We start from the raw sequence: 16,642 nt of genomic DNA on the forward strand, positions 1-16,642 counted from the left end.
TAGAATTCTGCTGACCTGGAATTCTCTCAGCTTGGATGAGGTGGATTTTATGCTGAGGAAGATGAATAATAACAATAACCTATTTTCAGCAGTCATTATCTAGACTAAACTTCCCCAGATGTCAGTGGCAGTTTCTCCTGAATAAGGTAGGGTTGGATTTAGTAATACTTAGTTTTCATGTGGCATTTTATAGCAGTTAGAAAAAGGTTTTTCGTTTCTGAATCTGTCATTTAGAGACAGAGTTCGAGGTTTAAAATGCCAATACTGCTGTAAGTGGTAGTATCTCTCAAACCAAAGCATTTTAAGTGCAGAGAGTGTGCAGTTTCACATTCTGCACAACACACAATAAAATACTACAAGTCTGAGTATGCTTCAAATAGGCAAATACGTTTTTTTCCTGTGAAGTATACCACCCACATTTGTTTCCTTACCTGACTTCCCTTGCTTGGATGTCATTCTGCAGTTATCAACGCAGACAGTTATACTTGAGATCTGATATTTAGCCAACAGCTAGTTCAGTTGTCATACTATAATAGGTAAAATATGTCCACTGTTATTATTTTTGTTATCCCTCCTTTATGAAGAGATGCCAAGAACGTATCACCTTCTATTATTTTCATTGAAGTTTATTGCTTTAGGAAAACTGCTAATTTATGAAACAATCTTCTATACGGCAGATACAGTTGACCATATACAAGCATTCACAGAGAGACAGTATAAATCAACCTGGTATGTTTTCTCTGTGACCTTGCCATAATATCATAGTCTGCTTTATATTTCCAGAAAATTACAGAAGCCAACAGACTTGCTGTCCTACTTGCCTCTTAGAAATGATTCTGACTTGTCAACCTTGCTCACGTTGCATTATGCCAGACAAATTCCTAAGGACCCACTTCAGCAAAGCATTTAAGAATGTACTGAAGTAAAATAAAAAGGTTGTTAGTAGTGAAATGTAAATACCAAGGCAAGATAATTCTGGAGTTTTGGGTTTGTTTGCTTGTTTTTTAATACTTCAGTGCATCAAGATGCTTAAATAAAGATACATGGGGTGTTACATTACATTAATGCAGAATTGAAAAAAATGGGTGAGAAAGTATAGTGAGATGCGTACTCTTCGCGTGGTAAAAGTTACGTACTGAAGCTGCAGAAAGGTTCTCCATTGGCAGCAAGTTTATGTTAAGACGGGATGTTTGAATGACCGCATGAATGATTTGGAGGTACATTTATTGCATTCAGTGGGTGCAATCAACTGTGTAATAGGCATATTTTTAAAAGAGTAGAATTGTTATTTCCGTAAGTACAGTGCTAAATTTGGTTACGTATACCGTTAGGCCTCATAAAGCATTTCATTGCTCTCAAATGATCTCCCATAGTTCCACCCGGTACAAATATGTCAACTTACAGGAGTTTCTTTAGTAGAAGTATGCCGCCTTCTGTGGCTCCAGATGAACTTGAATTAACAGAGAGGTAAAATGCCTTTAGGATGGGAAGATGTAAATATCACATATGACAGGCCACTGCTTGCTCGCTGTAACTGTACATTCAGTACCAATGATTTAAATGATTCTTTTACAACATTTCTTGAAGGAGTGAAGTCAGCTGAACCTAGCCACTCCTGGGAATATGTGAATTTACTAAATTCCAGTATCCCTTTGCTTTGGCACGTGCTATGGTGTATGCCACATGCTATGGTGACTCATATATATGTGTATATCTAATTCATTCGAAAGCACGTAGAAATAAGTGCCCTAGATAGCAAAGCTTGTGTGACATTTTAAGATTGTGCTGTATGCTGAATTCATCACAATGACAGGTTCTCATTTTCACAAAATGTCAAGGATCAGAGCTTTGCATACGTTATAATGAAATACTATGTGGATAATGGTTATGAATGCCAGCTTTAAGCCCTGGATAACTAAATTCTTGCCTGGTTTTTTGTTTAAGAATTTACTGGAGACCATACTAATTAATATTTCTTTCTCATTTACTCTTACAGTTAGGTATTCATGGGTACGCTTTTGCAATTACAAACAATGGATATATTTTGACTCATCCAGAACTGAGGCCTTTGGTAAGAACACTATTTACAGATCTATTTTATTTAGCTATATGTGTTACGTTTGTTTTGCTTTTAGGGTGAATAATGTCATATTCATTAAAAAAATTAAACACAACAGACCAGTTGCTTTATATTGGTTTATAACACATTATAATTCTTGGTAAATTTACCTCTGGAAACAAAGGTTAGCATGAAAAAAATGAAGGAAAATAAATATACAAGTTGTTTCTGCAAAAGATGCAGGCTTCCATTACTGCAAAATGGCAAAGCCAAAAATTGCTATAATTATGTTCATTTTACATTGAAACGGAATGCTGGAATGCTCTATTGCTATGTAATAACCCCTATTTGTCATGTTAAATTGTTAAAGCTAATTCAATATATGTGCAGAAATTTCAGTAAAGCATATTCTTAAGCAAAATAGCAGCACAAGGGATTTTTGTACTAAAAGAGAAATACCAGCAAATTTTACCTTTAGTTTCTTTTATCATCTTGTTTGCATTAATCGCAGCAAGAAAAATAGAAGTGCCTGTTATGTAAATGTTTATCAACTTAACACCCTAGAGAACTGGTACATTCTTGATTGCATCATTGTTTAGGAACAGCACTTGCAAGCGTTCCATCACTATCAACTCTTAGCAAAGCATCGGTATCAATAATTCCACTGCTGTATACACATGGATGCCATATGTATTTCTCATGCAGGCACTTCAAGTAATGCCTGTTTTCAACAATATTTCAGTAGAAAACAGAAATATTAATTGGATGCATAATTCCACATAAAAATAAAATTATTGAAAAGCATGATTTGTTAAGTCATTAGCATATCTGAGGTTTTCATTCAGCAAAAGAATTCATCTTTCTAAGATTTGGGCTAGGAATTACACACTTAATTAGCATTTGTATTTGCACTTATTGTTTCCCCATTATTTTTTTTTTAGCTGGAGTAGAGCTTATGAAAAGTTCAACAGGGGGACTTCCATGGGTGAATGGAAAACATTATCTCAGTAACTTCACTGTAAAATGGACAGTCAATCTAATGGCAAAGCAGACATTATAGTATCTTGGAAGGAATTTTAAAATAAATGGTTTAGTTGCCATTTTTCTTCTAAGTATATCAGCCGTGATTCTGGATGGTAGAATTTTTCACAGCAGTGGAAAGGAAGACAATACCTGTAGAAAATTTGGCAAATTACTGACCAATAAGCAATACGATTCTCAGAAAGAGCTCTTGCAAATTATCCCATTGGCTTTTTTACCATTCCAGTGGTGAGTCACTAAAGCTATATATCCAGGTATAGGCAGCTTAGACCCCAGTCAGTTAAATTAAAATGCTCCAGGGACCAGGTTTTTTCACCTCTACACTCCCCACAGATGACTTCTCATAATGATGAATTTGTATCTTCTTTTTTTATGGGAATTAGGACCTCTGCTACCTAAATCTATAAACGTTAGGGAGTGAAAAACTTCCAGGCTCAGTAGAAGCAGTTTACTCTTAAGGAAGGTGGAAAACTCTAAATCGATACCTAAGCATTTCACCCCTCAGTCAAAATGTGTTTTGTCTCTACAAGAGATTTTGTACTCGAGAAGTATGTAAGTGTAGGATTTATGAGATTGATTCACCACAGCTAGACCCATCTAGTCCAGACTCCCATTTTCAGCAGTGTCCAACATGAGATTGTTCCCGAGGAAGATGCAGGAACTGAGTAAGAGGATGTGGAAAATCTTGCAGCAGTCAGTATAACTTTTAAGAGTTTCAGATAGGTTTCTGCTCATAGACATTTGGTTCTGACATTTTAACAGTAAAACTTATTAGAGTGGGTGCTTCTGTTATCCATACTAATGTACTCGTTTTCGGCAGTCTGCTTGACTTGTCACAGTAGTGATTTTTTTCTATTGTAACCATTATATGCACAGTTTTTATTTTGAATTAGATTTTTAAATTTTATTAAAAGTAGTTTCTATGTTATGAATATGGAAAGCAGAAGCACCGGATCTATTTTTCTTTTCCATTTCATACTTTGTGTAATAATTTGTGACTGTTATTTCATTGAATCTTCTCGTCACAATAAACAACCAATATTTTCGGTCTTGATGTAATGTTTTTCTATTCTTACTTTTCTGCATTTTGACATTTTGTTGTCATGTCCTCTGTATTTTTCTGACCTCTTATTTATCTATTCTTCCACGTTCTTTCCTTTTCTGACTGAGATTGCCTGCTGAGCTTTATTTGGTAACCATGGCAGAGAAGAGGCAGCCATAGGGGCTGTACAAAACCTCCTTAGAGCACCTGGATGATATGGAAAGATTTTTAATGCACCATTAGGTCTCTTCTGCTGCATCTTCACTGCTTTGTTACCTCAGCTACCTTGTCCATGTTAAGTGACTATTTGTGTAATTTTGCTTTTATCTCATATCCAGCTGCACCGTAGGCATAACCTAAAAATTGCTTAAAAGAGCCAAAGTTACAAGCACACTGAGTAGATTTGACTGTCATAGCATTCTGTATCTTTTCCTACAATTTACTGTTTGAAAATTTATATTGGACTAGTTATGTTAATTTACCTCAGTAGTTAAATACTGAAATAAATGTTGTTGTGCTTTAATGTTAAACTTTTTATGTTAAACTTTTTTTTTTTTTTTGCTGGGAAATGCTAGTGTGGGGAGAAGTTGTCTTCAAAATTTTTAGCTGTTGCAATGGAAAATATGATAGGGGATTGTTTTTTAGTTCATGGTTGCCCACTACCTTCAGAATATTTTTTCTTATCTCTGTATGTATTCAAATCCATGTGGTTTTTTTAATATCCCATTCTAAATTGGATATAAATGCATTGTTTTATATAGCATTCCCCAATTTTCATAATACTAAACCCATGACTTGGTCTTGATTCCTAAAAATGTTTTTTTAATCTGCAGGTATCGCAGGTACACCTGACAGCCTGTATTTGCAAGCCATAGGAATATATATTTGAAAGTTCCCTATCTGCATCGCAGGAGTTTTACAACACATGCATTTGCTGTCCTGTTCCTTTTTTCTTATGGAAAATTACTTCCTTCAAAAATTTTAGTATTTATTCATTACAGAATAGATGTTTTAATAAACAGAAGGTAATGAAATCCAGGAACAGTGGATAGCTTTAAGTGAGACTGACAATGGGTGTTATCCTCTTTCCTTATTTCTGTTCTGGTGGCATGTTTTAATGAGGAAGAGGGTAGGTTTTCTGTTACTATTCCTCGCCCCAGAGTACATCTTGAAGGCACTTATTTCATTACCTTATACAACAGTCTCTCTTCTTAAAATCAAAATGTTGGGCAGTAGCCCATAACCTGTCAGCTACAGGGAACTCATTGTGATATATTCACGGTCTGTTCATTTAATTTTTTTGGAAGAGTCATTTTTACCTCTGGTTTCTGTCAGTAGTGCGTAATGGGAGTCTTGTGTTGACTTCAGTGGAGTTTTTGAGAGTGAAGTGATTGCTGGCTTGGGCCCTTAGATTAATATTGCAGGCTGAATCCTGAAACTATTGCAACTAGTGGCAAAACATTCCGTGAAATTTGTGACAATAAGTATGTGAGAATAGGCGTGTAGGACTGGAATTAGTTCACCGAAGATATTTTCTAAAATTATTTGGGAGGGTTAGAGGTTATGTTCGATTTACGTCAATTACTGACTTGATCCAGGCTGGTTGATATTGCTATTGTATTTTCAGGTGCTGATGTAAAGCTAGAATATTACTAGGCTCCTGAGTTACTAACCCAGCGGCCATAGCTGTTAGTTCTGAAGCTGACATACTGCTTTTTAAGGCATTGTCTTACGGGACCCTGAGCAGACAGGCAGGATCGCAAACAGTCGCCGAGGAAGAGCGCTTCCTGTTGCACCAGATTTTTATCTGATGCTGAGCAGTATATTTAATCATTAAGCTAGCTACATTTTCGTGCTGATTATCCTATTGGGCTTATGTTTAAAAATGTTTTTCTTGGAGATTTCCTCTCTTGTTTCTTCTGCATTTTTTGAATAAACTTGGCTCTCAGTTAGGATGACAGGTTGCGTGCGCATGGGCAGCTGGTAGGAGTAACTGAAGGACGAAGAGGAAAGTACTTTCTAGGGACCTAGGAGCTACTTGGAGAGGTTTGTGGCAGCTGCTGAAGCAGCCCCCAGGCTTCCAACTCGGTGCTGGCTGCAAGTTTTCGGGGGTGACTGTTGCCATAGTGGGACCTGAAAGAACCTTTGGTTACATTCTTCTCAAAAAGACATCACTGGAGCGATGAGTCTTGACAAACAACTTAATAAATCCTGATAATCGGGCAATAAGGAATCCCCTGGAAATTCCTGCTGGGGAGTAAAACGAGATGGCTTGCGGGGCCTCGCCGGTTAAATGACCGAGCGTAAATGACCTCTATGTTTCACACACACAGAAACTCTGGTTTTACCTCCCTTCCCCCATCCGCCTTAGGCCGTGCCATCCCATTCTCCCAGCGCTGACCAGCCGTCCCGTCTGTCACCTTCCCCCGCCACCGCCGCCGCCGCCGCCACCCGTCCCGGAGCGGGCCCCGAACCCGCGGTCTGGCCGGCGTCCCCCTCCGGCCCGGGCGGCGCGGAGGGCGGGGCGGGGCGGGCTGGAGCCGCCCGCGGCTGCGCTGCGGGGAGGCCGCCATGCGGTGGCGCCCCAGCACCGCCCAGGGCGCGCGGCGGGCGGTGCCCCGCCCCGCCCCGCCCCGCCCCTCCCCGCCGGCCGGAGGTGTGCTGCTGCAGGCGGGGGGGCGGCGTATGGTCCCGCAGTGTTAGAATCCAGAAACTCATCCCAACCGGGATTTCAATGACAAAACGCCTTTGTCATCTTTCTGCGGTATTTCAAAGCCTTTTTTTTTGTTGTCGTTTTTTCAAATAACGTAACGGGTTAGTACGTTTTAAATGTTTTTACATGTTATACCCGGTCTAGGGTGCATTTCCTATCAAAAAATACTCCCCTAGTAACTCAAGAAACTATAGCTGATGGTAATGATGTTTCAATTTTTTTAAAAATATTGCTCTATCAGATGCTCCTATATGCTGCATCTTGATTAAAAGTCTGTATTTTTACAGAGTAGTATTTTATTTTCCATGAGAGACTATTTTAAATTGTATGATGTAATTCTGAAGTTTGTATTTAGTTTAAAAACCACAACTTACTGTTTAGCGGGAAAAAAAAGAATTGTTTGGGAATTCAGAAGTGAATTTTGAGATTTTCAAGACAGTAACTTGATTTCTGAGGCTCCTTACACACACTCAAAATATGTACGTGAAGAGAAAGCTTTTCTCAACAACAGTTATGTCAGATTTAATTGCTTACTTTTCAGTATCCTGTTAGCACTTGCAGTGTGCTAGGTGTTACTCCATTAAATTTTAAAATGCAAAATATGTCCTGATGATGGTATGGTTTGCCAAAGAAATGAGTTTACTGAATGTAAAGGAAAAGTAATAAAAAAGCGATACATACTTTTTACATACACTTAAAACCAACCACCATATTAATTGTGACTGATCACTCATTACTGTAACTGTCATTGTGTAGTCTGTTAAATGTTGATGCCAGAGGAAACCTGCTTTCTTAGGAAAGTGTAGTGGGATTACAGCGAAATTAAGGAATACCACTGAAAGATTAGTGTCTGGCCATAGTCACAGACTGACACCTTTGTGAATCGTATCTGGGGTTAGAGGTTTGTACTGTTGCCTCTCAGTCTTAATATTTGTGTGGTGTTCAATGAATAATAGCAAGATTGCTAGTAGATTTTGTGAAGTCTGTGGCTTCTTTGATTCATAGTTGGCAATGGAATTTGTATTTTTGTTCAGAGTAAAGAGGAATTTTGTTTTCAGTAATGATTAGGTTCATTTAGGGTAGAATGCTCAAAGTTCGTGAACAAGGAGCTCAAGTTCTTTAATCAAAAAAATTATGTATTTGAAGACAAATGCATAAGTTATGGAATCAAATTGCATCTTTTATTATTCAGATTCTACCATTTTTTTGATAAATGTAAGATTAAGAATGTGTTATGCCTTATGAATTAATCTAACAACTTTCATGGTGACAAAGGATTTTGTAATGTTTCTCAGTTTAAATCAAAATCCTCTATCTCTTTGAGAACAGTGAGGCATATATTCATGTTCTCAGTATAAGCCCTGGAAGGCTAGTAATGGTCATTTTTCGAATGGCTATATGTGAATGCTCCTTTTATCACTGTAAACCAACTGATACATTGCTTTCTTTAAAATTATTCACATCTTTATTTAATTTGATCAGTCTTAATAGGGAAAGTTACACGTAGAAGTCAAAGCTCATGTATATATTGCAATACCCTCAACCAAAATATATTGGTGGTTTAGCTGCTCGAGTAAGTCACCATTTTAAACTTAGAATGTTGACTGTCACAATTTATTGTATCAAGCTAAAGGACCTGGAGTATTTAAAAATTGCTAGATCAGTATTAAGTCTTTTGTAGCTGTAAATTCTGGGAAAATTTGTTTCTCCTAATATAGAAAAACAGAGAAATCCAAGTCTCGGGGGAAACATTAATGCCCCACTTAAGCAGTGTTAGCCTTTCATAAGCAGCAAATCTCATCTCTCTCTGGGGAGTCCTGCCTGGAACGTAAGATAACCTACACTTACCCTTGCTTTATTCAGCAACTCCATAAAACTCTACAGCTGTAGCTGACAGCAGAATATTTAAATGATTTGAACAGTGTAAATGCCTCACGTTCATTTAAATAACTGAAGAATTCAATCACTTGAATGCCAATGATTATTCCTATTGGAGTTTACATTTCAAAAAAGACAGCCCATCTGAATCCCTGTGAGCGCATTAAATTGCTATCTAATTAGAAGTGCAAAATTACATATATTTAAAAGATAATTAAAGGTTTGAAGGCTGTTGAATAACTGGTTGTACATATAAATGAATCACTGAAAATTTGTTAGCAATATGTGAAGCTTTCTTTTATTCTTTGCTTTCAGCTTTGAAGTTAGGTATAACCGAGCTCATGGGTTTAAGTCTGGTAGTATTAAGATAAAGGCAGATGTTTTTAATTATTTCTACTCAAACCCCAAATAATTATAAGCAGCTGCCAGTTTTACATAATCTCAAATGATAAGGTCCTGAGAATGCAAATAAAATCCTAAATAGAGGAGTTGGGTTTTTTCAGTGGAGTAAGTCACATACACGTTGCAGTGGTAATCAACTGCAATCCACCTGAAAATGTGAGCTCAGCTGATGCACTCTTTGTCCAGTCTGTAGGTGTGTGACTTAAAGCTGTTTTTTGTATTTGCTTTTAGCTCACCCTGTATAGTTCCACATTTTGCTTCATCAATTTAAACATTACTGCACCATTTGTAATGCAAACACTTTGTGAGCATACGTAGACAAAGCAATTTAAATACACGTGGCGTGAGAAGTGTTTTCTTCTCTTACTTTGCTAGAGGGTTCTTCTGTGTACATGGTACGTCTAATTCTTCTTACTTTTTCTCTGCCTGGAAACTTAGAAGTGCATTATTCTCTTTTCCCTAGCAAATGACATGGCTCCTGTTGTCAGCTTTTCTCTGCAGTATTTCCGCAAATTTTATAGTGTGGCAGGTTTTCACTGCCATCTGGCATGAAAAATCAGTCCAAAATAAATGTTTTTTACTGCCAACCATAACCTAGGAACTTCTGGATTAACATCTTAAATAATAGGCTTGCCATGAAAGTTTCTCTTTGGAAAGGGAAGTTGCTCTTCCTATTTTCCTACGAAAATCAAGATCTTACCTTTTTTAATATTAAAATAAGGAGCTTTGCATAGAAAGCGACTTTGATTTTGACTGGACACCTATGAGTGTTCTACAAATTCAAGATTAAATGCAGATCAATAAAAGATGTTTTAAGGCCACAAACTAGATGAAAACATGAAATAAAAGTACCACAAAAGACAAATCAGGATCATGTGCTGAGGAAAAAAAAATCCAAATGAAATAAAGAGCTTAAAAGCCAAGCAGTAACGATTTCTTTTGAGATAGGATGCCGCTTCACATGTATCCCCAGGGAGAATGTTTTGGAGCTATGTAGCACGTGGTGAATGAAAGCTCAGTCACTATGGGTGATGTTATATAAACAGGTGAAGCAATGAAGGGAATGTTTCAATACTTTTTTTTTTTTTTATGTTGGAGTATGAATCAGTCTATTGAAGTGATCTCTTCCCCTGTCTTCTCACGACCTTCCACTGTATTTTCCATTATCTTGTCTTTGTCCCGTAGTATTTAACCTCTAAGCATTTTGTGATACAGGTATTACTTTATTAATGGACTAACGTTGAAGGACTTAATCCATATTTAAAGGAATTTGCAATTTGGAATTATTCCATTCCTTGCTGAAAAGTAGGAAGGAAGTTTCCCCTTGCTTTTTGTGCACGTTTACATAGCAGAGTGGCACGGCTTTTTGGAGAGATGCCTCACTCGGGGACATACCCCTCTTTGCAGCCAGGAAAGGAAGCAGCAATATACTCCTGCCTTATTCTATGCAAAGAGCAAAGAAGACACATTTGAAGGACTGGTGACAGAAACAGATGATTCTGCTCCTAAAGTTGGTATAAACCAAGCTTTTGCCTTGCACAGTTACCTCAATAAGCGATGGTGTGACTCAGTAGCAATTTATGCCAGGTTGGATAGCTGGTGGAGGTCGCGGTACCAGCCATTGACCATGTGAAGTCTGGTTCAACGCAGTTTCCATTCAAACAGCTGCAGTCTTTGCATTATGCCAGTTAGAGCTACACTAGACAAGAAGTGGTAACATCGGTGTCCAGAATCTTGGAGAAGGGAGGTAGCTGAATAAGTGGCTGGACCAGGGAATTGCAATCACGCAGCGTATTCAGTCTGTGTCTGTTTATTTAAAACTATAGGGAAAAGTGTGTAGTTTTGGTTAATGATGCTTTTCCTCTGACGTTTGTTCATTCAACCTTTCCTATCAAACTTTGTAGACAAGACTACCTTTATTCTTCGGTTATGCATGCGATTGTAATGTGTCTTTAATTATGTAGAATTCAAGCTCAGCTAAACATATTTGCATATGTTCAAGTATGTCTCCTCTAAACACAAAAATTGGGATCATTCTCAAATCATGTTTAGATTAATATATTATCCTAATTTTGAAGTACTAATCCAAAAAGATGAAACTTGATTGATGCTACGTTTTAAAATTGGGGGAGTTTTTCTAGTCCTGATTCCTTACTTTTGTACATAGGATAGTAGTTTGGCAAGGAAGAGCTTTACCTTGAAATTATTTTACCTCTCTAGCTTTTGGTTGTTGGTTGGTAGATACTTTCTTGGTATAATATTTTCTCACAGATGATTCCACAAGTGTGGCTAAGCAAGTTTGCTAAAATCTGTTGGTGCTTCCAAGGCTGCTATCACAGCAACGTACTCTCTCCTACCTCCCCATTATCCAGATGGAGCACGTCTGAGAAATTCCAATCACCTGAGACCCAAGGCTTGCAGCTCCTAAGATGTAGCTTGCTCCCTCCGTGATCAGATTGCTACACTCCAACTTTATAAACACGTGCAGGTCATATCCAATGCAGATGGTTTGGGACTGTTCGTGTTAAAAAAAAAAGTTAAATAAATAAAATATCAAAGCAAAGAGTTTAATAATAGCACATGTAAACGGTTGTATATGGTGTGGTGAAAAAAAGTGTTTCAGTCTTTAAACAGTACACGTGACATGTTGTTTGAATCATCTACTGCTATAAGAGTTTGGCCAAGTCTCAAATAAAAGATACTGAGTAAGATAAAGCTCATTCTGATTACCAAACAAAATCATTTCCTGAGTTCTTTCCACAAACAAAAATACGTTGGAGCTATCATGTAATTTTGACCAGCCTAAAAGATTCTTGTATTACAGTCCTGATATTTAAAAATTTTTAGTATCCTCCCCCCCCCCCCCCCCCCCCCCGGATTTAACTACTATATTATATCACCACACAATTTATACTGGCCAGAGTAGATTAACAGCACACAGTTTAAGTCTAGCTCTGTTTCTCATGCTCTTACATCAGAGTAATTTGGTAGAGTTCCTAGTTTCTATCCTTCCCAGTGGGTCCCTTAATAATTTGTTTCAATGTTTTATAGTAATCTTGCAGATGGGTTTGGCTTCAGCTTTCAATCAGTACTTTACACTTCACCCAGGAGTCTCAGAGATAAAAAGTTAGATTTGCTACCAGAGAAAAAGATATAGATGAATGCCATTTTTTAAAAGCTGGTGAATGGCTTCTGTGTCCATGAATAACTTTTACTAAGAAATCAGTTAAGCGATAAAACTAGAAAGAAGCTAGAGAAGAATAGCCAATTGAACAGTGGTGTTATGAAGTAATTTATATATGAGCTACTTGCATTTATGTTTTAAGCCCTGGTTACATAAGCATAAAGATATGTAAATTTACTGCTGGCATAAGGTAATATTTTCATGAAGATTAGATTTGTAAGCAGAGTTACCCTGATGTACAAATAATTGCTATTTGTTGGTATCCTGTCCTTGCTGGAAGTTGGTTTTTCTTTTCTCTGCCATCCTTTTTCTGAACTATAACATAAATCTACTCTTCACTTATTGAATTCCTGTGTAGGCAATTAAACAGTAGCCCCTGAAGTGTAAGAGCTGAATGAAGGGTTAGGCATCTCAATACTTTATTAGTTCCTGTCCTAAATGTGTTTAAGAACTGCACTTTCAGTTCCTTTGAGTGCTTATAGAGCATAACCCTTGCTTGAGCATTGGGATTTTAGCTTTGTTTCTGCTTATCTTAATTTTTAAGACATAAATGTTTCCAAATTCTGGCTTTGCTGCAGAACTTTGAATGTTTTATCCACCTCTTCACTTGCTCTTTGAGTGCAAGGTGTGGAATCTATATAAATCTATATAAAATTCATACAAAACCCATAATCAATATGATGCAAATGATTTGCCTTGTGTTTGAAGCCTACTTCTGCTGTCAGACACAGAAGATCAACTCTTACTGTCATAAGTAAGGATTTGCACATGTGTCTGAGAATGCAGTATAGCCCAGAAGCTCTTCAACATCTGTGAGTAAGGATGTAATTAAACATTGGAACCAGTACAGGAGCTGTTTGCTCTACTCAGATGATCCCAGCTAACTTCTATGTGACAGTTTTCAGCTCTCAGTATTTCAGAGCTTGACTGTAACCATTTCAATAGTGAAATGACTAAATCAGATCAAAGATTGGCTTGGTTAATTGGTGCAGCCACAGAGTAGACATAGTAACTCCTTATAAAGGTTCAAGATAATATTGATATAGCTGCAGCCATAATGAAAGGTTTGCAAAAGCATAGCTACAAAAATCAAGCCCTGCTAATGGACTGGATGTTATCCCCTCATATTTTATTCTTGTGAGATTTAACTATATTGGCTGCAAATTTTGTACTTCAGCATTTGCGTATAGTTACTTCTTTGGCTATCAGAGCTATCACGTAGCAAGAATTAATCGTAGCACTGAGCTGCTTGAATTCACAGTCTAGCGTACAAGCATGTGCTGAAAGCAGAAATTCTTTACATCTCTCTACCCATCTGTTGAGTAGCATTAGCCCAGAAGCAGATAACTTTGTTGTTACAAGAATGGTGGCTTCTAGCAGAGGGGTAAGGAAAGCACATGAAAGTACTCTTCAGTTACATCTGCATGAATTTTCAGAACTTAGACTAAGACTTACGCCAGCAGAGTCGCTACGAATTTTTGTTATTCAAAAGAAGAATGAGAATTGATTCAGGATTTTATCCCACATAGTTTCCCCAAAGAACCATCTGTAGAAATAACTGGAGTATCCAAGTTATTATGAGCAATAATTAAGGAGGCTCAGTGAAGCCTGTGCTAAGAAGAAACTTTACAGTGCTACCAATATCTCAAAATCTCTTTGCGATTATGATCCAGTAGTCAATATTTATAAAAGTTTGCTGTTCTTCAGGAAGACTTTGTCATGCCTATTTTTAAATACTGTGGTCTACAAAGGCAACTGTGGGATTCGCATGAGAATCTTTTAATTTAGAGAGGAAAAAGTCAGGATAGGAATAACCTTCTTAATCCTCAGAGAGCAAGTTTTTTCTTTGGCCTCTCGAGTCTCTCTGTAATCTGCAGAATGTGATTGAAAGTTCCTGCACCACTGGCCCCAGTGATGAATTGGCTGTCTCAAGCACTGACAGGTTTGGTTTATGGTATAGTTGGTCCTACCCTGAGGGAGGAGAATCAACTTTATATACTGTCATACAGGTACATTTTCTATCCTTCTATAATGCTATTGTTGGGGAGTCACAAAAGCAATTTGGGGATTTTTCACAGTATCCCTATGTCTCCTGTCATACTTCATCGAAAGACTTGTGGTTTTCCCTCCCGCTTACATGCATCATAAAAGATAAAAGACCAGATTTCACATTATGCTCATCCTCTCCCAAATTTTATTTTTTTTCAAATGTATTCTCATAATTTTTCTTAACCAGTTAGGTTCTTTATTTACAGGCCTTCCTAAATACTTTTTTCTTCTTCTACCGAGCAAGGTTTTTGCTCTTACACTAGTAGGCTTTCTCATTTTGAATGTTCAGCAGAGGGCGGAATTTCCTACACTATAAACACCTCGGTGTCAAATCAATTTGTCACTAGAATGTTTATTTTAAATGTGCGATTTACAGTGTAACCGTGACTAGTGATAAGGAAATATAAATTATCATTATTAGTATATTACTTTTTTCCTCATGAAGTTGTAGGTAAAATGTAGTATCAGCAAATGTTAACACTGTACTGCCCAAGACTTGCATCTTATCTTGTTTAAAGAGAAATGGGTAAACATTTTGTTGATAAGATTGTAGGAAATATAACTTCCTGTACAGCTGAAAGAGCTAGTTTGAGACATTTAACATAAACTACAAGATCAAGGTCTCTCGTATTTTCCATATGGGGAGAAGAAGGTACGACTGCTGAGTTTGACTTTGCAGCATGTCCATCAAGAAAAGCTTTGTATCATGGCAAGAGATCGTGGAAATACTCGTGTGTTGATGTAGGTTTTTAGTTCACAGACAACATTTCTATCTACTGTTATGTGTGTTGCGTACAATCAGCATGCAACCGGGAAATTTTTAAAATCTTCTGATACAAAATCTTTGTGCAAATAAACTAGGATGTGCTAAATATTCTACCTTTTTCATGCCAGTATGAAGAGGGGAAGAAACGAAGAAAGCCCAACTACAGTAGTGTGGATCTTTCTGAGGTCGAGTGGGAAGACAGAGATGATGTGGTAAGTGATGTGTTTTAAAACCCTGTCAGAAGACATTGTTGCATCCCACTACTGTACCTGGAAACTGTTTAAGTAGTCATTAGAGAGGCCACCTGACTGCTGTCAGGAAGGGAAGGACAATAGCCCCTTTTACTGCATTCAGAATTTTATAACTGTTTTGTATTGATTCTTCCTTACATATGCATGTACCACAAACACAGGCTCTTTGTATCTTTGGTAAAACTCAACACCCTTGCATTCTCCTTGCATCCCATTGTGTATTTTTGCCGGATAGCAAATATAGTGCTAAAGAAGGGAATAGAATATCTCTTTAGGGCTGGCCCAGACAACTGCTGAAACTCAGAAATGAAGGAATGAGTTTAACTTCTCTCCATGAGATCCCTCTTTCCTTAATGGAAGTAATGAGAGCTGTTTTCCTTAACGTACAAAATCAAAAAAACATCAGACGAATAAACAAAATTGGATTCTCTGACCTCTGTTCAGAGCACAGATTCACTCCAAACTCCTAATTTCAGACATATGGGTAGCTACAGAAGCATGCGTTCTATATCTATCAGCTGTTATGCACACAGCTCTTTCCATTAAATTCATTTTTCAGTGCTCTGTCTACTCCGTAGTTCATTCTTTATCTTACTCTTTCTTACTGTGCAGGCTTAGCCTTTTCTGCAGTACTGTATCAAAAGCTTTCCTTATGTCCATGGCTTAACCTTTGCCTGGTCTTTCTGTTACTTCCTCAATAAATCTGATTTGTTAGGCATGATTCGTTCTGTGTGAATCCGTGCTGACTGTCCTTAATTAAATCGTAACTTTCCAGGTGTTCCCCTTTCTGTCCTGTAATTTAGTTTTCCCCATAAGTTCCCTACTGCCAAAGTCACGACTGCATGTCTGTGTTTTTCATAGATGTCTCTTCGATCCCTTCTCAAATATCAGTACTGTGTTAGCTTCTCTCAAGTCCCTCATACCTCTACTTTTCCAGAGAGGTTTTGAATACATCCACTGAAGGTTCCCATATTTAGTCTGTCATGTCCTTCCGAAATCTGGGATGGATCACGTACAACTGCCCCTGGAGTCTTGTCAGTCTTCAGATGTACTAATTTCTTGATCCCTGTTCTGACATAAGTCTATATTTTCTTTCTCCCTTACAAAATATACGTCTTATGTTCCCCCCTCTCTCCACCCCCTTTGTGAATAGTGAAACAGTTCATTTATGTTTAAGCAATGTCTGTTTCATCAGGTGATAGATTGTCCTCATCCTCTCCTAGGAGGCCATCTTACTTCCTTATTGAAAGTTTTGTG

At 37.6% G+C, this 16,642-nt stretch overlaps 1 protein-coding gene across 1 annotated transcript in view; it reads left to right on the top strand.

Moving 5' to 3' along the window:
* CACNA2D3 (calcium voltage-gated channel auxiliary subunit alpha2delta 3) overlaps positions 1-16,642 on the top strand; it is a 479,329-nt gene that overhangs the window by 357,507 nt on the left and 105,180 nt on the right. The window contains exons 17-18 of the mRNA XM_049826767.1: positions 1,997-2,071; positions 15,263-15,346. Of these exons, the coding sequence (XP_049682724.1) occupies positions 1,997-2,071; positions 15,263-15,346 (159 nt within the window). The remainder of the gene's footprint in view (positions 1-1,996; positions 2,072-15,262; positions 15,347-16,642) is intronic.

The sequence above is a fragment of the Accipiter gentilis genome, chromosome 23 (assembly GCF_929443795.1).
Source record: "Accipiter gentilis chromosome 23, bAccGen1.1, whole genome shotgun sequence".
Classification (NCBI taxonomy): Eukaryota; Metazoa; Chordata; class Aves; order Accipitriformes; family Accipitridae; genus Astur; species Astur gentilis.